The 22,010-nt window shown below is 35.8% G+C and overlaps 1 protein-coding gene across 3 annotated transcripts in view; it reads right to left on the bottom strand.

Annotated features, from left to right (window-relative positions):
* KDM4C (lysine demethylase 4C) overlaps nt 1-22,010 on the bottom strand; it is a 247,931-nt gene that overhangs the window by 58,751 nt on the left and 167,170 nt on the right. For 2 of the 3 annotated variants that reach the window (XM_030259016.4, XM_030259019.4), the window contains 2 exons: nt 18,805-18,860; nt 15,647-15,755 (listed from right to left, as the gene is read on the bottom strand). In XM_030259016.4, the coding sequence (XP_030114876.3) occupies nt 15,647-15,755; nt 18,805-18,860 (165 nt within the window). The remainder of the gene's footprint in view (nt 1-15,646; nt 15,756-18,804; nt 18,861-22,010) is intronic. The other variant, XR_005978292.2, reaches the window with a different exon arrangement.

Raw genomic sequence — 22,010 nt, 5'->3', positions numbered from 1 at the left:
AATTATATATTCACCTTCCTAATTATTTTAGAATAAATATCTACCAAGGAATTGCAGTATAGAAAATTCAGTGATTTATAACCTTGCCACAAAATAAATAAATCCTACTGCTTACACCTATAATACAGCACCAGCATCTGTAATAAAAGCAGGAAAGACTGTATACTGCTACTCTGATTTTAAAATAGTAACTTACTTTTATGTTCACACTGGCGGTTAGTCTGGAAAATACTTTGATTAATATATTTAGTCTTCAAACCCTCATTCTTAAAATTCACTGTATTGAACTGTTTGATCACCACTGTGAGTTTATTATCTACATTAAATATGGAGATCCATTAAAACTTTGCTTTATTAAGCAACATCACTTATTTTTTCTTTTGAAGGATCTCAGGATTATGCAGGGAAGTAATCTGACCTTCCAATCAAATCCTAAGGAAAACAGGAAAATTTTACATCTTTAAGAGAAGCTATAACTAAGAAATCTAAATAATATCAAGAAGTTCCTATGGAACAGAAATAAGTGACATAGAAACTCAAGAAAAAATCAACTGTCAGCTGTGACACCTACTGACAACTGTAATCTTGCTAATTCTTAAATGAAAGACATGACCTTCTTATCACAAAAAATAGAAGAAACCAAAATTAAACTAAATGTTCCAATCTTTTTAAAAGCCTGAAAAACAAGCGAAGTTTTAATTTAAACAAAATATTTTTCTTTCCTTTAAAAATAATCCCATACTTCCCTAAAGCACTATTCTTTTTCATAACATAAAACCTTCTAAACAGCTCTAAAGAAAATCCCAGGCTCTTAAGAAATGTTTCCATTTTCAGTAAAAATATTAATCAAAAAAATATCAGGTGAGATGTTGGTAGGCTCTCAAACATGTCTAACAGTACATTATGGTCATTCCTTACTCCTTAAACACATTCCTAAAGAGTAACTGCACAACCTTAAGCTTTTTCAACCACAAGTACTTCCTTGACGAAAAGTCACCACTGTCAGCTAAGCTCAGATCCATAAGCCTGTGCATACTGAAAATTTTCACTATAAACCTATTAGCACAGAAGACAGTTTTTTGTAGGACCAGCTTAATCATTCATGAGTTTGAGTCACCTAGTATCTTCACCAGTTTCCACTCTCAAGGAACAACATGTACTACCCAAACTTATTGCCCAGGTTGAGTTGATGAAAACAAGGTGCGAAGGGGAAGCTGAAGGATTACTACAACACCATACTCAGAATTTTCACCCCTCAAAGGAAAGATAAAGTAGTATGTGGGTATCCTTTACATCATTTCAGAGCTAATCGAGAGGCTGTGTGATTGATGGAGATCTGCATCAAAGATCTACATGCAAACAAAAGGCAATACAAAAACTTAGCCAAGTATTAAGATAAAATAATTTTGCTGATATGAAAAGAAAGGGTCTTTGTAATACCTTTGAGCCATATAGAATATAATGGTTACCACATTTACATCTAAATATTTACCAGCCCATGACACCTTCAAAGCAAATGGGTATGTAATATACCATAGGGAGTTACAATTTACCTTCAAATGGGTATGTAATATACCATAGGGAGTTACAATTATGCAATAGCACAGTGACAAAATGCAGAGCAAAAGTAGTGGGTGGTTTCTTTAATGTTTTTTTTCAGTTGACAGTCATCAACAAATAGGCATCCATATGATGCATAATAAAATTTTTAGGATCCAAAAACTGTGGTTTTTATACCTAGATTAAGTTAAATGGGTGATCACATGCATTAAATAAAGAAAAGTGTTATTGAGAAATAAAAAACAAGGACGGATTTTATGGTGTAATCAGTACACAGTGGTCTGTAAGTCTTAATTTTGAACAGCTAGACAAATAAGCAAGCCAAGAAGATCACCTATGAGATCCCCATTTTACCAATTCTACTACTGTTCTCATAGTGACAGTACAAAATCCAATTTAGTGCGCGTACAAAGATTATATTCAATAACACATATTTAGTTCTATTAACAAAACTAAGTTAAACTTGAAAGTGTTATGATGCTAATTTAAAAACAAAAGTATCTCTAGTACAGCTATTTTATGCTCAGATTTTCCTGAATTAAAGAAAACAAAAATTTAGAAACTAAATAATTCAAAAATTATGGATCTGGCCACCTCAAATGAACTATATCGATTCTACTCATTTCTCTCAATATATTTATGTTATGCATCTTTTTCCTTTAGTTCAGATGCAATGTTAATTTGCACTTTGAAGTTTTCTCTTTTCTCTCAAACAATAATCACTAAGGTCAGAAATATTTAGCCATTGGCTGCTTTCCTTACAAAGTGCTCTACAGTTCAAGGTTCTGTATTCAGTGATAGGTCAATCCCTGCCTTCTGATCTAAAAAAGAAAAAAATCAGTTTGCAACATCAACTCTCCTTTCATACAGAGCAGGTATACTGAAAGTCTGCCAAGTCTCATCCATAATCCCATCCCACTGACTGCTCACTAACCATTTCATCATGCTCAGGTTGACAAGGATTTTGATCTTAATTTTCCTCTTTTTAAGTAATCTCATAGCAAGGCATAAACATCTGGTCTATCTCCGTTATGTCTATGCTGCTTACCTGCTCTTGTAATCTTTATGCTGTCATTTTGTTCCACTTATTTTGAAAATCATGATAAAAAAGGGCTAAGTCACATATATCTGGAAATACTGGAACAAATGTTTGTAATTTACAAAAAGCTGTCTAGGACAGCACGAAGTTCTGCATTATACAAATATATGGTCAGCAAGTACTCTTCTGACACCTACCTGCTTGTATGCTAGTCACAATTACTCAGCTGTATAAACAAAGAAATCACCCAAACAGACTGTAAGACAGCACTCAAAAAACGAAACTGTAGTTTCCTGTATTAAGAAAGATATCACTTCATTAAAGACATTGAGAAGCTAGAGTAAGTCCAGAACAAAGCTGGTGAAGCATCTGAGGAGTAAATCTTATGTGGCTGAGAGAGCTGAGATTAGAGAAAGGGAGGCTCAGGGGAGATCTTATCTCTCTCTACAACTCCCTGAAAGAAGGTCATAGTCAAGTGAGGGTCAGCGTTTTCTCCCGTGTAACTAGCAACAGCACAAGATGACACATCCTCAAGCTGCTCCAGGGGAGGTTCAGGTAGAACAAGATAAATGCTTTCAAGGTAATGGTTGAATGGTTGTTAAACACTGGAATGTACAATCCAGGGAAGTGGTGGAGTTACAATCCCTGGAGTGTTTAAAGAGAGAAAGGATGAGGTACTCAGTGCCATGGTCTGGTTGACAAGGTGGTGTTTGGTCAAGGGTTGGAATCGATTATCTCAGAGGTCTTTTTTAACCTAAATCATTCTGTGACTCTAGAAGGAATGGCAGACACATTCAGTAAACCTTCATAGCCTAAATTTTCCACTTACCTAACAAATCAATATCCAGAAGACAGCTGCACATTTTCAATTTCTATTTAAAAGCTATCTGATTTCTACTTGCTATAACAAGGTAATTTTTAACATGACTAGTTAAAGAACTAGATGGGATTACTGCAAACAAAAAACTCCTAAGGGAAAAAGAGACATGACAGTTATAGCAAAGGCAACTTTCATAGTGACCACACTATTTTTCACATAGATGGGATATCTTGAAACTATAATGAACTGGAAAGTGCCCAGGCATTATAAGCAGTTCTGAATATGCTGAGTCTGCACTGCAAACTGTGTTACAGCAGCAAAATTACCCAGCCAGCAGCTATCAGTTATAAAAAGCAAACACCTCTCACAAGGACAGAAATAGTCTTCTATCATGGTCAAAAAGCAAAAGGCTTACAACCAAAAGGACACCTGTGATATAAGTCAAACCTTCTTAGTCAGTGATCTGGAATTTCTCCAAAATCATGTAAGTGCTGCCCTACTGCAAGACTGCAATTCCTTCATCATCAAGGAATTTAATTTTTATACTGTAGAAGAAAACCAAAAAGCTATAGACCAGATGGCTAGCCAAATATCACACAGGATCAGGTAACATGAATTTTTCTGCTGCATGTTCTGTTCTCTTTCTCCAACCATCACTTCGATGGAGAATAAGACAGATAACATGGATGGCTACCCTCCTATTAAGGGGATGACAAACATGAGACACCAGGCCAAAGACTAAGGTTCCTATATATTATGTCTTCCTCAGGATAAGAAGGTCTTTTAAAAAAAGTCTGTATTTGCAATGGCTTCTTTATTTATAGTCAAGTTGATGTAAACTTGCCCAAGAACATGTCTCCTACTATTGCTCTGATGTAAAAAAGCAGAGGAATATACAATTTTTCAAATACAGGATATTTTCTGCAGCTCCACTTGTGTTCATATGCCCTTGTATCTGCCAAGTTTCATAAAATTAAATTTTCTGAACTATGAAATTAACATATTCGTCACTCATTTTATGAGCTCCATGACAATCTATGTATGATTTTGTTATTAAACCTTCTGACACAGTCCCTTCTTTCTCTGCTGAAAAAGCAGCCAGTAACACTGACTGTCCACCAAGAGAATTTTCTGTCATAGTGTCACTCTGTAAAATATAGGCTACTGGACAAATTGGAAGATGATGTAGGCTGCAGTTCCATCCTTATGATGTTGACATTGCTTTAAGATTTCTATTTGTCAGACTTGGACAGTATAGTCTCTCAGCTTGCCAAGTGCCCTGCTGTGATAAGGTGCAAGGAATAAGTAAGCTGCTTAAGTTCAGAGCTGACAAGACAGATGTAATGCTTGCTGGTAATGAAAACAACACACAGCCATTTCTGAAGACCACACAGTTAAATATATTGGATGTGCCTAGCAAATGATCTCGCATCACTACGTATACAGGGAAAATAAGCCACTTCTCCAGAAACGAAATGGTGTTGTCTGTCATTTGGGGCATTTAAGAGATTCAACTCTAGTGCAAGCTGTAGCAGCTGTCTTAAGAGACCACACTTTCTCCTGGTAACAGAGGGTTCCCAAACAAAACAGTAGCATGAAATAAATTAAATGTTTAAAAAGCTGCACAGTAAAAAAAAGCAGTACAAATCACTAGTCTCTCAAAGACTGGCATTCTTCCACCAATAAAACTTTATCTAAAACTGATAACTTATCCTTTCTCTTGGAAATTGCATATATAGAAAGCTCACAGAGAGATACTTCAGCTAATGGAAAAAAAAGTCACCCCAGGCAGCAGCCCAGCTATCATTTTTTTCTTTTTAAAATGAACATTAATTTGAGTTACTTTAAATCCCCAGAATTTGCTGTGCAAATCAACTTCCTACTTTCTTCAGCAGCTCCTTACAAATATTACTTCAAATAGCAGTCAGCTTCCTAAATAAGAACCAGTATTTGTTCATCAAGACAAGTTTTCAAGCTAATACCGTGAACTGGACCTTTTTCCCTTTGGGGAACAGGTCTCACAGCAATGTTCCAAGGATCACCATGCAAATGCCTTGTGGCAGAGAATTTTAAGTGAGGGAAACAACAGGAAAAATTAGTTTAAAGTACTAAAAATCCAAATTTAACTGCTGAAAGCTAAATATTCTCACTGAACTGAGTTTTAAACTATTTCCAGTTATGTCCAAGTAATTAATTTATCAGTTACTCATCATTCTATCCTTAAAATACATCAAATCTGTGAAACGGTATGCAGCATAAGTAACAAGCAGAAGAAGCTAGAAGTGACTGTGCAAATGGAAAGCTATGATCTAATCACAAATGCTGAAACTTGGTAGGACAAATCACAGGACTGGAGCATTCCAGTTGACAGCTACAAACTGTTCAGAAGGGATAGGCAAGGAAAGGGGAGGGAGCAGGCAATTTGCCCTCTCCATGGACTTGATTGCACAAACCCATCTTTGATAAACAGTGATGAACAGGTCAAGAGCTTGTGGTTAAAAATCAGAAGCCAAGCCAATAAACAGAATCTCACAGTTTGTGTTTATTACCCATCACCCAGCTGAGGATACCCTATTGACAAAACCTGCTTAGTTCACCTGCAGGAAGCATCACTCTGGCAGGTTCTGATCCAGCTGCTGGGACTTGTCAGGACAGTCCCTGACATCTGCTGGAAAAGCAGCTCGGCAAGATGTAAGAAGTCCAGGAGACTCCTGGACAGCATCAAGGATAATTTCTTACCCCAGATGACAGAGAAGTGCACCTGCTACTGCACCTGTGGCTTACCAGCCCAGATTAACTAACTGGAGAGGTCAGGATCACTGCCAGCCTGGGCTGAAGTGGTCATGCCCTGGTGGAATTCATGATCTCAGCAATTATGGGCCAAAGAAAGCTTAAAGTCACTACTCTGAATTTTAGAAGCCTGAACTTTTAGTTATTTTAGGAATTAGTGGACGGGACCCTCTGGAAAACTGCACTCAGGGAAAAAGGAGCAGAATAAAACAGTCAGATCTTTAAGGACATTTCTTTTAGAGCCCAAGATCTCTCCATTTCCACCAGTGAGCATTCAGGCAGGGAAGGCAAGAGACCAGCATGGTTCAGTAAAGACCTCTTGGACAAAGTGAAATATGAGAAGGAAAAGCACTGGACATGGAATCAGGGACAGGTACTCTGGGAAGAAAAGAGAAATGCTGTCTGGTTGTGGAGGGACAAGATTAGGAAAGCTAAGGTACAGCTGGAGCTGAATTTGGCAAGGGATACAAATAACAGTAAAAATGGATTCTCTAGGCACATTGGTCAGAAAATGGAAGATTAAAGAAAATGTGAGGTACTCAATAATTTTGTTTGCCTCAGTGTTCATTCGTAATCACTCTTCCCACATCTCTGAAATCCCTGAAACTCAAGACAGGAACTGGAAAATTGAAGACATTCCCAGTGAACAAGCAGGTCAGGTTCAAGACCACTGGGGGGACCTGAACAAGTGAGGTGCATCCCAGTGTCTAAATGAAATTGGCTGATGTAGTTGCCAAGCCACTCTCCATTATATCTGAAAAGTCATGGCAACCAGGGAAAGTGCCCAATGACTGGAGGAAAGGGAATATTAACTCTTTTTAAAATGTATATTTATAACAGAAAATATTTTTCCATAACCTCGCATCACCTTTCTATCCAGGGTAAGGTGATTTTAACTGGCGCACCACTGCAATTATTGCCAGTTGGGTTTATGACCCCATAAAGTTGTATAATTCAATGTTTTAAAAATTTACTTTTTTATTATATGTAAGTCTAAAGCAGTTTTGAATACATTTTTCTGGGCTACTGACCATATACAATTTTTAAAAACCCAACAGTGATCACCTCATTACTATTTTATTCCTTGGAAGTCCCCACGGTTTCATGTCCTCCAGAATCTTTAAACAGTTTAGGTTGGAGGGAATCTTTAAAGATCCTCTAGTTGCAGCTCCATTGCCACTTGACCAGGTTGCTCAAAGCCCCATACAACCTGATCATGAACACTTCCAATGATGAGGAACCCACAAGTTCTGTTGGCAGCCTGCTCCAGCATTATACCATTATATAAAGTGGTATACCTTTTAGTGTAAGAAAAAAGGTCGTCCTTGTATCCCATCTACATCTACCTTCTTTCAGTATAAAACACTTGCTGATAGTCCTGTCACTTCAGGTCCTGGTAAAAAAAAAATTTCCCTGTCTTTCTTAGAAGTTCCTTTTAAGTATTAAAAGGCTTCAGTAAGTTTTCACCAGAGCTTTCTCTTCTCCAGGCTGAAAAGCTTCAGCCTTCTCAGCCTGTCTGCATAGCAGAAATGCTCCAGCCCTTTGATCATTTTTGTTTTGGACCCATTTTAACACGTTCATTATTATTTCTTGTGCTGGGAAATCCTAGAACTGGATGAATTGCAGTTGGAAATTCCACTGAATTCCAGCTGAGAGTACTCTCACAAAAGCTGAGTACAGGGACAAAGGCCCCTCTCTTAACCTGCTGGCCATGCTGCATTTCATTCAGCCTAGGATGCACTTGGTTTGTTGGCTTTTTGGGTTTTAAGTGCACATTGACAGCTTGCGTCCAGGTTTATCCCCTGTACTTACTCCCAAGTCACTCTCTGTAGGGCTGCTGTCAAGCTATTCATCCATGAGCCTGTATTGATATTTGGGATTGTCCCTAGCCTGAACAGAGATGTGATACAAAATTACAGAAGAGTTTTTCAGTTTTAATTTATATTTAAAACCAAGATATGTATTCAATCGCTATACAAACAAAAACCATGCACATAACTTGTGCATGTAATAATCAGAGATAAATTTTCCTGGATTCTGGTGTCTGTAAATTTCTTTTTACAGATGCAAACCCGGTGCAAGTTTTCTTTCTCCAGATTTGTAATTTCTCCATCTGCTGGACACATTTGATCCTTGACAGTTACTACACTTATAACAGTAGACATGTTTATGTCTCTTTCTGTTCATGTCTTCCGACATTATTTATAGTAATGCATTTCTAACTTTTGCCCTATCTTTCGTAAGACTTGATAGTACAGTACCACTGCAAGATACAAACTTGACAGTTTGCAATAGGATCTGCACATTATTCTGGCAGTAAGTATTATACAGCCAGCACATTGTATTATTTTAATACTGTTATTAAAAATCCTATGAACAGTGTGACTAAATAACAGTAAATTCTATTTTGTGCATGATAGCAATGAGTCACTACATTTTTAATATATTATATATTGCAGTAAGCAACTATTGCATTATTTTTAATTTAACACTTTTTAAAGTCAAGTATATTACTAGAAGTTATTTCATAAATTGTTACAAAACAATTTGGAAGTATCTTAAAAGCTGGCTCAAGATTTCTGTCTGTTTTGGTCCCATTGCCTGTGAATGTGTGCAATGATCTAGTTAATACATGATTGCATCTATGGCATAACGATTCTACTCAATGGCCCTTCCAGCAATATTTTTGGAAACACTGAGAAGTAATCAATACTTCTTTGTATTACCGGAAATGCATAGCAACACTGGTATACATCATTGCAAGTGCTTCTCTATTTTCCACAAACACAGCTGCAATAGCTCTACTAGCTCACTGTAGTTTAACAAATTAATTTCAGTACAAATTAGAACAGATTAGATGAGCACTGTCCTCAAATGTCTTTAATCCTTTCTAATCAGTAAAACGAATGGCATGCAGGAGAATATGTGCCCATTCTTTTAAAGCTCATACAAATTTTTGCTTTGAATTCATTCTTCAGTGCCATACCACTGAGAAACCTCTACATTTTTAGAATTGATGTACCTTTCAATACTATAATCTTCGGCTTTCAAGCTCACTATTATTTGCCTTCAGGTGCAAATTTCAAAGTGTACAGTCTTCTAAAAAACCTTTATAGCTTCAGCCAGATTCTGAAAGGCTTGTAGATCAGTCATCATCACACTAGATTTCTTTTCAAAATAATGTTCTTCAGTCAGAGTACACTTGTGGTTATACTCGGTTCAGTTGTCAAATATAAATCTGAGGTCATCAAAAGCTTCAGGGCAACTTCAGCTATTCCAAAACTCATTTTCTACCTCTATTTTGTTGGAAAAATAGTATTTCAAATATAAAAATAATAAAAACCTCTAAAGATAGAGAAACAAAGGCATTGCATGTGCATGTTTCAGTACAGCGTTGCACCGACTGCCTATAAAGACAAAGTCAATCCAATACCAAAGCATTTTAGAACATAAAAAATACCAAAAGGAGATAGGGTACTTCACTATGAAGTTGATATATATTCTATTGAAATCATGATTTTAGAGCTGACATCTCAAAATACACTGGTCTAATGATTCTATTTAAGTATTTCTGTTGTAATTGATGAAACGTTTAAATACTCTCATTTACAAGGTCTACATTCATTATAAGTCAAATGCCTGGCAAGGCTGAATGACACTAGGCTCAATATTACTGTTGGCTTGGATTCCTTGATCATATACTAGCACAAGGGCTTTTATTAATTCTAGTTTTAAGTCCCATGTTTTATTAAAATAGAAAAACAGACAAGAGAGCACTTTCTTTCAAAGGCTGATTTGGTATTTGAGAGGTCAGTCTGAATTTTTCATCTACAGAGATTTTTTATGCAGCTATAATTCATATTTATTATTAGAGCTGAGTAATTAACACTCTTTTGAAAACAGGGACTATCTAGCTACTTGAGGAAAACCTTTTCTCTTCCCAAAGTAAAACTGAGTTTTATCATTGACTTTGACACGCAAAGAAATCCAGTTTATTTCCTATGACCTAAAGTCCCATACATATAAATAGTCAAGGAAAAATTGAATTTTTAAAGGAAAGCACACATCAAGCTCCTCTTGGAGACTACTAACAAATGGAACAAGGCAAAAATAAATTAAATGAAACTAAACTCAGCTGGAAGCCTAAGCTTTGTCTGTTTGGGGTAAACTGATGCTGTTTAACAGCATTGGGATGGAAGTTGACACCATACTCATTCACAGCATGAATTCTATAAATTGCATACTTCCTCCAACTTGTCACTAGCTAAAACTCTGCCTTTACATTTACACAAATTTCAAGTGGTGCCCTGCATTCCATCACTTCTCAGCAACTTTGCCTCTCTTATCTGCTCCTAATATTTTCACTGTGATTGGAAGTACTTAAGTTAGCATTTGTATTTCCCGTTTGCACACTAGCTCATGTGTGCTATTAAACTTGGAGACCACTGGAAGAGAAAACCAGCTGAACTATGTGTCCACAAAACAGCTAGCATACTGTAGTTTATGCAAAATATTGTTTTATATTGTGTGATATGCTAAGGTATATCCCTTCACGCATTTCATTTTAGAACCCATACTTAAATGTCCATATTCAACTTATTTATTCCTAGCTTGGTAATTACAAATTGTCATTACATGTGGCTATTTGATCTCAAAGTGTCTGATGGATGTGAATATCATAAAAAGAAGAAAGAAAGCCTGACTCTCTGAAAAAAGGAGATCAGGATAATCTAATTTCTCCATTCAAATGTATTTGGGGGAAGAAAAAAAAGAGAATATGTATAATCACAGACATGACGTGGAGAAACTACATGTTATAGCATCTTTGTGGTATGCAACACTGAGGTTGCCTAGGAGGTCTTTTGCTTTCACATGAAAAGTCAACTGAAGTCCAACAATATCATGCATTTTATACCCCTAAACCAGAAGTGATTTCACCTGAGTGTATCACATTCTTTTCTTCCCCTATGAAAAAAGAAGCAGCCGAATATTATATTTATTTTGTCTACATGCATTCAGGAAAAAATTTCAAAATATTTAATGTTTAATGAAAATGTCACTGTCATGTACATTTTCAGCAGTGATAGTATATGACACATAACCTACTGAAAAAACTAGAGAAATATGAAAACTTTGGCAGGCTATAGTAACCCAGTAATTTGCAAACCTGAAACAGTTGAATAAAACAATTTTAAAGCTATAAACTACTATTAGTATGATACAAATACTGAGTTTTACTCTGGAAGAAATTAGTATATCTTGAATATTTAACAGTGGCAAGACTGACAGGAAACATACCGATTTCAACCCAAAATCTCTAATGAATTGAAACTATTTAACTGCAATCACTAGATCTACTAGCTAAACAATAAGAAAAGCTACCAATATGTTCATGTTTACACAGATGTTTTTTAATTTGTAAAAAATTTAAACATTGGCTTATTACTTCCTTTGCTGTTCCTTTGTAGATACTACATTAAAGAAAATATCAGGTTCTCCTCTACAGATCTCTGAAAACGGTAGATATTCTGCTTATTTGGGCTTCTTACTACTTCAGAGAGGAAGAACAGGAAGGACAGGGATAGAAAACATTTCTAACAACTAGAACCATTTGCTCCTACAGTGCAATATCTAATTTTGGTATGGCTGAATGCTAGTACTTAATCTATTCCTTTATAACTTTTCTCCCACTATGTTTTGCTCATTTAAAAAAAATCAACAGAACACATCCTAAATTTTGTAAAGGAGAGGTGGCACAGTAGGGAGGCCCACATTTATTTTTTACATACCTAATGCTTTATCACAAAATGGATTATAAAAATAGACTTTTAATTATTTTAAAAAGTTATTTTAAGTTATTAAATTACTGCTTATGAAAGTTCAATATAAAGGAATTATGTACAACACTTGCTTTTGCTCTGGTAACTCTCTGGCTGGAATGATGAAGAAAGATGAAGAAAGGTGTCCTTAATCTATCAAATAGGATAGCTGTGAAGCTGGAATTGACTGCTCTAGAGCAGCATTGACAGTCCCTAAAATTTCAAAGGGAAAAACTGACCTGCATCAATTGCTCACATATTTCCTGGAGTGAAAAACTCACTACGCTTTTACAGAAATTAACAGCTAGACAGATGGTATCAACCGTCTACTGTCAGGTAGTTGGATTGGAAATGGTAATGGAAAGGAGTGAAAGGTAAGGATGCAATAGGGTTGACTGGAGGAAAGATGAGGTGGGAATTCCTAAAGAAAGAATAAATTTGCATATAATCCCTGGGATTCCCCTGAGGAAAAATATACAGTGCCAGTGGGTATGAGAGCTTGTTATTCTGTAGCATTAAAAGTCAGGAAGTGAAGACTAACTTAAAGATCATGTTTGAATTGAGAATAATGTGGCAAATATACACAAGGCTAGAATATACACAGAAGGCTATTGGCAGCAAACTCTTTAGAGAAGTAGGAACCCCATGTTTCGGGAAATGAGAAATATGTTACAATCAGATATTCAATATGTATAGCTGATATACAGTGGATTTGAGAAAATAAAAGTATCCATGCAAATCTACTATGTATATGTATACATATACATATACGTATACATATAGGCATACACACACATATTTGTTTTTATTTTTAAAGCACAGAATAACATCACATCATATCATGTCATTCAGGAAACATAGTTTAGCTACAGTATTTACTCTGAAACAGAGCAGAGTAAAATCATCAGATGCAGTAATTTACTTGTAACGAAATCAGAATTTAAAAGCAGAAAGCCTGCTGGTGATTTTAGGGCAGATTTTTTTTTTTTTTCTGTTCCTTTACCCAAGAAGCAACATTTTATTGGTGTATTTGCATTGCATCATTACAGAGCCTTTCAAAATGGTCAAACTACCTACTACCCTTAAATTAATACAAATCTAAGTATTTCATCATAAATTTAATGCCAGAAATTAAATCTTGGAATAATAAGGTATAATGAGCAAACCAGGATTCTGGTGCTTCCTTCTCTCATAGAAAGGTCGTCTACCTGCAGCACTACTACATTTATGACTGTTATAAAGTACTCTGCCTCACACTTCTACCGTATTCAGCTAAGTTCCTTCTTCACAACATTCACTCCACACAAATATACAAATTCTTTTTCTTTAAAATACATTCTTAAGGAAAGCAAGTACTCTACTTATAAACTTTTATATATTTGCAAGACACTATAGACTTATATAGCGCTGTATACAATACAAGTGGTTCAAAGTCATTTTATATTGAAGGCATCAAGAACTGAAAAAGCACTAAGGACTAAAAGCAATATTCTATCCACTGAAGGAAAAATAGAAGAAAATCTAAAAATTCCTCAACTGTTCATAACTGATTAGCACAATTTCGTCATATTCAGCAGAAAAAACCTAGGTTTGTAAGTCACGTAAGTTCAGAAACACTGGCTCTGACCTAATACCTAATTCAAGCCTTTTCCAAAAGGCTCCTGTTAGTCTTACAGTGCTGAAGTCATGGACAGTCCACAGAATATATTTCAACACCTGATGAATGAATGAATGAATGAATGAATGAATGAATGAATTAATTAATTAATTAATTAATTAATTAATTAATTAATTATTTAAAATCCACTTGGCGGCCAGTCACGAGTGTTGTTCCCCAAGAATCAGGGCCAGTTCTCTTTAATATCTTTGTGACCTGGCCAAGAGCATCAAGTGCACCCTCATCCATTTTGCAGATGACACCAAGCTGGGTGGGAATGTGGATATGCTGCAGGGCAGGAAGGCTCTGCAGAGGGATCTGGACAGGCTGGATCAATGGGTCAAAGCCAGTGGTGTGAGGTTCAACAAGGCCAGTGCTGGTCCTGCCCATAACCTGACCAGGTGGCCAAGAAGGCCGATGGCATCCTGGCCTGCACAGTGGCCAGCAGGAGCAGGGCAGGGATTGTCCCCCTGTACTTGGCATTGGTGAGGTTGCGCTTTGAAACCTGTGATCCAAGAAGGATATTGAGATGCTCAAGCATATCCAGAGAAATTCAGATAATCTAGGGAAGGGCCTGGAGTACAAGTCCTGTGAGGAGTGGCTGAAAGATCTGGGAAAAGAAGGCCCAGGAGGAACCATATCACTCTCTACAACTGCCTGAAGTGAGGGTGTGGTAGCCAAGTAAAAAGCAAAAGGACAAAACATGATGTACTTAAACTGTCCCAGAGGAGGTTAGGTTCAATAGCAAGAGAAATTTATTTACTAAAAGGTTGGTTAAACTTGGAACAGCCTCCCCAGGAAAGCTGGATGATGTCAACATCCCTGGAAATATTCAGATATGGCAGACTGAGATGAGCTGTGCCCAGTGGTCTTTGTATTATTCAGTCAAAGGTTGGACTTCATGATCTTGGAGGTCGTTTCCAACAATGTTGCCATGATTTCTGTGTTTTCAACCCTTGAATTAATGATTTTCAAGTCACCATATATTTTTATGGTATATATATACACTCTTTTCATATGTCTTTTAAGTTATTTTTAAAAGGACATGTGAAAACCAATTTTTTTTTTAATTCGGAACAAAAATTCAAAAAAGACTGCCACTTGAAGGACAGGCTGTAAATTTTTAAAGCGCTCCAAGCTGCATTTCCATATTTAAATATACAGCTACAAAAAGCAAAAAATAATTAATGGAATAAAAGGAAATTAAAGTATAGAGTGAAAATATTAATAGTTCAAAATAAGTGAGTACAAAGTAAGGTGGACCAAGAACCACTTTGCAAACAGTGTGGAGTGATCCAGAAAACTTACACTTCCTCTAAGACTTTGAATGGGCCACTAATCACTTTCTTTCGATCTGACAACATCACAGACATGCACACACTGACAGATTAAGTAATTATAGTAAAACATAGCAAAAAAACAAGCATATATTTTTCTAGAGTACATCAGTGTTCCTGAATGATACTGTTTAATGTGTGATTTAGTGTATGCATTATTTTCAATGCCCTGATGGCAGAGATATCATGTAACAAACAGATCATGCATCCTTTAACCTTCATAAATAGTCACAGTAAAAATCAATAATAAAAAGACCTCACAAACATGTACTGTGTTTTATTCCCTGCGTTTTTGGGTTTCATCACCAATACAACTCCAAAGACAAAACTTTCACAGTTGATACTGGTCAAGTTTGTTACTCTTCTCTTAGGATAGAACAGGTTTGAACTACATTTAATGGAGTACCAAAGACTGTTACCACTGTTCATTACTGTTAATGAACTGTCACTATGTTTCAAAAGGTCCATTTCCATAAAACCCTTGTTACTTATTTCTTACCTTAAACATAACTTACTGCTCCTTACCTGGCAATAATCATCACAATTCAGATTTTTAATACATTCAAATACTGGAACACCTTAAGAGCAATGCAGATATGGAGCATGTATTAATATACTACTCACCAATTTTAATCTTTGCAAGGGTATTCTGCTAGTGTCTATCGGAGTACGCTCTGTGACATTACCAAATCTGACTTCTGGGATGGCAATTGCACATATTACATGTGCCCACCTGTGAAAAGTGTCAAGTCAAAAATACCACCAAAAAAACTCACAGAAATACAAGTGCTAAAGTTGTTGCTTGCGGTGTATTCGGCTTTTGCTTTTGGTTCTCTTAAACATACCCATCTATAGTTACTTCCTTATTAGGCTTCCTTAAGCTTCATTAACACATTTTAATGAACTTTGCACCACTGGGACTTTGTCAATAAACTTTCAGACTGAGATTTTATTGCAACAATTTTTAAGCCTGTTTTACTTTTTATTTAGTAAGAAGTTTTTGTAGGTGTGCTATTCAGGTACATGCTTAAACACTACACTATTTGGCTCATGTGTAATTTATCATCTACAGCCATTATTAGTCATTATTAACATTACTCAGACCTGAGGAACTATTCTTACACAACAAACATGATTATAATCAATCATGTATCTACCAAAATGCAAAATGAAATGCAAATGTTATCAAGGCCTTCTGTCTGCAGACACAATGGCATCCAAGCAGCAAAGTGATCAAGCCATCAGTGCAATGCCCAACATAAACTGGATATTCTTTGGTAGCAAAAGCACCTGCAAGTGCCTAGGACTAGTGTTACATTTAAGACTTCAATGGAACGCCAGGAGGTTTGTCAGATGATACAACATGCTTCCTATACGCATCAGAAAACACTCCAAATCCTCCTGATACATGAATCTAAAAATAAGAAAAGCTAAAAGAAACTTTAAAAGCCTGAAATTAATATTGAAACTGTGTATTTCATTAAGCACAAGAGAAGCTAACGACACTTTTATTATCAAAGAGCAGCCTTCTGAGGCTACATCTAAAATCTTTTGGGGTAGAAGTAAATCTGAATAAAGAAAAACATTTCAGTTTTTTTACTCATATTTGCCTTATTTCCTGTCATTTACTGTATGTCTGTTTTCATTACCCCATTTACTCTATTTCTGTAAGCTCTGAATGCTTGCCTCACTCCACTTGTACACTTTGAAGAAACACACATTACACGAGCATCTTAGCAGATTAACAGGAATGTGGGCTGAAGCTGAAGGAGATGGAGGGTGATGCAGAAAACAAAAATAATTTCTCTTTCCTGAACTAGAGCAGCAGTATTTCAGTAAGTCATCCTTGACAAAAACATCTGCGAAAGTATAATATGACACAAAGGGACCAAACAAACTCTTGTCATGTGACTTTAAAATTGTATTGGTCAAAGTGTGAAATAAGACCTGTACATAAAGATGACATATCAATTAGCAAGTTATACAGTTCAGCCCAAATAAAAACAGATAAAGCTTGCAGATCCATCCTTTTATTATGGTGATAGTTTCTTCATGCTTTAACTTAGATGACGTTGATACTTTTTAGAACATTTTTATAATAGCTGTTTTCTACTCATGACCTGCCCACCTACTAAGCCACACTGTCTTACCATCTAAGTTTTATGAGACAGAAATGCTATAAATAAAATGCCTCTTCAATGAATCTTCAACTAAACATTTATCCTCCAACATCTCTCAACCTAACAGACTCAAAACAATTCCTGCGTTCTTCTAAAAAGAAGGAATCTCAGCCTTCCTATATGGCAAACTACTTACTGCATGCTCACATACTGGTATGATCCATTAGCTTTTAATGCTCTTCCTGTATCTTTAATTAGTACATACAGAGTAAAGAAGGAGCAAAGGGAATGCACATGATAGATTTTACAGCTGTTGGAGAAAAAAGGTAAAATCATAACACACTTTTCTGAAAACTCAAAATTTTGAAATGATAGCTAATGCTGAAAGACAGATTAAAAACTCCACAATGTGTAACAACTATAAGGTGTTACAGAAACACAAAAAACAACTGGTTTTACAGAAATCCCATTTCATAAATCCGTAAAACTAACCTACAGAGTGATAGAATGTAAACCTAAAACCCCCATATATAATTATACAAGAAAAGTGATTTTATGCAAACCTCTGTGGATTTTCCTCGTAAGAAATCTTATGAGACATTTTAAAAAAATTTAAATTGATATAAAAAGAAAGATATAAATATTTTTAAAAATTCAGCTTGGAAGCTACCAACAGCAAATATCAAAAGGGCATAATAAATTCTACTGATATCATATTTTTGTCATTCTCCTTGTATTTAGCAAGTAAACCAGGAAACAAATTTAAGGGAATTTAAAGCAGAACTAAAAATCAGCTGAGAATTTTAATGTACTGGCAAAAATTGCCATTAAAATAACTACAATAATATTGTCTTCTGAAGGTAAGATATGGCCTGAGTTAAATGAAAAAAATTCTCCTAACTCGACAACAGTAATGAAATCAATTGCAAACCACTGATAGATAAATTTTTTCCACTTCCTTTCCTGGCAAGCGAAAAAGAATGTCATACCTAGATTATGTCTTACCACTGCATTCCAAAGCATGAAAGAAAGAGATCTACACAATACTGCTAAGCTACTAAGATGAGCTAATTAATTATGAAATTATTCAAAATGCATAAAGACTACTCTGCTATTGTGCTTGAAAAAACATTAAGCTGCAACATTTTCCACTTCAGCTAATAGAGTTACTTGCTATAGTTTCTATCAGCCAGATACAGTAATAGTGTCATGTCAGCAACAAAACTATTTTTGACAGTGTGTGACAAAAGTGTGTTTGAAAAAAAAAAGACTTCAGAATTGAAAATTATTTCAACATGATTAAAATAAATTCATTGAAAATACTAGGTTTAGAAGTTCAAAAGTATTATAATGGAAGAAAATACACTTTGCTGTTTGAGAAGACATGCAAGCAATGTAAAATGAGCTCTCTCATTTACTTGCTTTGCAAAAAGGCCAGCAGATTAAAATTTGGAACAAGCAAGTGTTTGCAAATACTAAAATAAATGTACATTCTACTATCTAACTATTTAACAAAATGCCAGTGTCACATTTCAATAGAAATAAGATTCTATTAAAGGGACACTGTTAAGTAATTCGGGTTGCAAATGTTTTGTACATGGGAATGGACTGGGAACAAAGCTTAAAATAAGCACATACAGTCCCGAACAATATATTACTTACTTTTTGTCAGTAGTCTGCTTTAATGCACCACCTCTCAAATTGCAGAGACAACATTCCTAAAAATAAAAATAGAGCAGAAAAAGTGAGTCTTAATGATGGTTTACAAATCAGTTCTGTTCATCTGGTCTTGAGGATAATCAAACTGCTAATGCAATTAATTACTGATTACAAACTGCCACTCACAAGCAAGAGGAAGAAGGTATTTGAGTATTACAGATTAAGTGACAGAATCACTTTGAGCTGTAATTTAAAAAACCCAAACAAAATCAACACAAAACAAAACAAAACAAAAAAAAATCCCCAACAGTTTCAATCAGTACTGCCGTAGAAAGGCTGGAAACTGCTACACATTTTACAATGGTAAAACAAAGTACTATGGCACATAATGAGTTTAACAGAAGTTTCTGAGAAACTGGCCCATAAGCCATTGATCTACCTTAAGTTATTTTCTTTTTCTTTTTCCTGCAGTATGCCTTCACTGCTTTGATCTTCAGTACAACTCCATCTCTTTCAGGGCACTCGGCAAGGTGTTCAGCAGTCCCCAGGTAACATGCTAAAAACCACAGCTTTTCCTACGTCTGCTTAAAACTGAGCTTTTGAACAGATACACTCCTTTTGTCTTTCCAACCCCTCACTGTTCCTCTTTGTTCTCCTTCCTTTCTGAATCAATTCTTTCCTTTTATTTCTCTTTTTTATCTGAAAAGAGCTGATCTGAAAAAGTGTTTTGAACATAGCTATCTTCTTCCTGCCTGTTCTTCTAAAAGTACAAAATACAGTCAAGATATTCTGTGACAGTATACGTATATGAGACCTTGTCTTTTGAACCCCTACATTTAAGTTGCCCTTGTAGGACAAACAAGCAAAAACACAAACAAAGTGAAATCCCAAAGAATTTTCTGGTAAACTCCAGCCTGATCTTATCTTAAAAATGATGAAAACTACAAATGTCTGCAAGAAATTTATTTGAATGCTGTATTACATTTCCTATTAAAAACATCTTTCCTAACCATAGAAAAATGCTTTCTTGTGACAATTGCATCTTCTTTGCTATTCATGCACAAAAAAAATTTGCTTTTTGCTTTACCAACCAAAACCATGGAGAACAGAACATCCTCTTACGGAGCACCCTTTTAACTACTTAATATTATTGTAGAGTTTCAAAGAAGAGAATTGAGATTCTTTATTCTATCCACAGCAACCTTAGGATGGGACCTAATATATTCCAGATGACATTTCTCTTTCTAAAAGTAAATACCAACATTAAATCAGGGAGCCCAAAAGCTCAAAACTGTACCGCTTTCAGTAAAGTTGTTGTTTTTTTGTTGTTTTTTTTTTTCTTGCAGTAGTAGCCACTCAGAAAAACAGCATATTGCAATAAAAAACTATTTTAGAATGATCCCTGTACCCCTTCCACAGACCAGGTCCCCCCACATCTTGACAGACCAGCTCTTCTACCTCCCTGAACACTTGTGCAGTGTGGTGGACATCAGCACCAACACCAGCAGAGCCCAGCAGACATCAGGAGAAGGCAGTGGGTGGTGGTGCTGACACCATATGCATGGGTATTATCCTCCACTAGAGCAGCTCCAAAAGCTCCTCCTTTCCCAGGAAGGTTCTCTCTGTCCACCATCTTTCCTTCCCTTTGTCTCCCAGATGGTGTGGTCAATTGAATGCGCCACTGTAGTGTAGAGAGCTCTTGCCATTCTCTCCCTGTGTCTTTCAAGCCACACAGGCACCCTGGAGGGCGCCATCATGTAAACACAATTTCCACCACTTTGGGTCTCTTCATGAGATTTAGTGATTTTGTATCTAGTGATTATTTAATGGGGTTTTTTTGTTGTTTCTTTTGTTTTGTTTTGTTTTGTTTTTTGGAGGTTTTTCTGCTTGTTACTGTTTTGTTTCTTAGTAAACTGTTATTTTTTCACTTACATTTACTTGCATGGGTTCCTTATGGGTGGAAAGGGATTGGTTGAAACTAAGAGGAGGTAGCTCATTTTAGAGTGTCCAGCTCTTTAAACTGTCCAAAACCAAGACAGTAGCTCTGCAGAGCATTAACTTTTACGATTTAGACATAGAGTAACATCTGCAGACTGGGGAAAAGAGCATAAGTATAACTCATCAGAAATCTTCGCAGGGAAAAAAACCTTCATTCTTCACTTTCAAATGTGAAAGTTCAGGGGATTCCTCATAAATTCTTTTTAATCTGAGCATCTTCTTAACATTGGCCACAAAAATACTTTAACTCTGCTTTGCAAAATAAAGAGTGCATTTGCTCCTATTTTAGGAGCTTTGACATTCCTAGGTCACTTTACTTCAAAATTTGTTACTCGAAAAATGGTGACATTTTTCATCTTCTAATGGGCATTTTTTGCTCTTACGGAAAACTTTCATTAGATCATCTGCTTTGTAACTTACTAATGTAACTAGACTGAGAAATTTTACAAATATATTTTACAAACAAATTAAGCTAAAACAGCACAGGAAGAGACAGAAGTCATATCTTTACCTACTAGCTACAGAGCTTTGATATTGGGTTAAAAAAAAAAAAAAGAAAAAAGAAAAAATGTAAAAAGAGCAAAAATGGAGAAGAGCAGCCCAAGTAAAAAAGAAGGTGGCTCTAAATACCCTCATTAGAAGCTATAAAAAAATTACCCTTATGCAAGACCTACCTATAGAGACCAAATATTATGTCCTCTACAAAAACACATATATGTATCTTTGGTGAGCAGAAAGTGTTGGTGGGTACTCGTTCACTGTCTGCTGGACACAGGCTATAAGCCATTATAAGTCAATTTCACCAGTGTTCATAACAAAATGTGTGGGTAGGAACACAGGTTTAAAGCCCATTAAAACTATTTTGTTTATTATGCCTGCATTGCAATATATTTTCTTATATTCAGGCAACATAGCTATTAGCTTAACTTGTTTCAATATATCACAATTAATGAAAACTCAGAGGACCTGACATTTACGAAGACTAGTATTCCTAATAAATGTATATATGCCAAGTGTGGCAGTGAAGTAACATGTGAACTAGTAATTATTACCCATGTTATTATACCTGAAGGACATAGACCTGGGCTGCAAAAGCACCTCTCCTATGAAGACGGGCTGAAAGAGCTGTTCAGCCCAGAGAAAAGTAGAGAAGGCTTTGGGGAGACCTCATTGTGGACTTTCAATACTTAAAGGGAACTTATAAAAAAGAT

This window comes from Taeniopygia guttata, chromosome Z (genome assembly GCF_048771995.1).
Source record: "Taeniopygia guttata chromosome Z, bTaeGut7.mat, whole genome shotgun sequence".
Classification (NCBI taxonomy): domain Eukaryota; kingdom Metazoa; phylum Chordata; class Aves; order Passeriformes; family Estrildidae; genus Taeniopygia; species Taeniopygia guttata.
The sequence above is the reverse complement of the archived record's forward strand: the minus strand, read 5'-3'. Positions and strand labels throughout refer to the sequence as shown.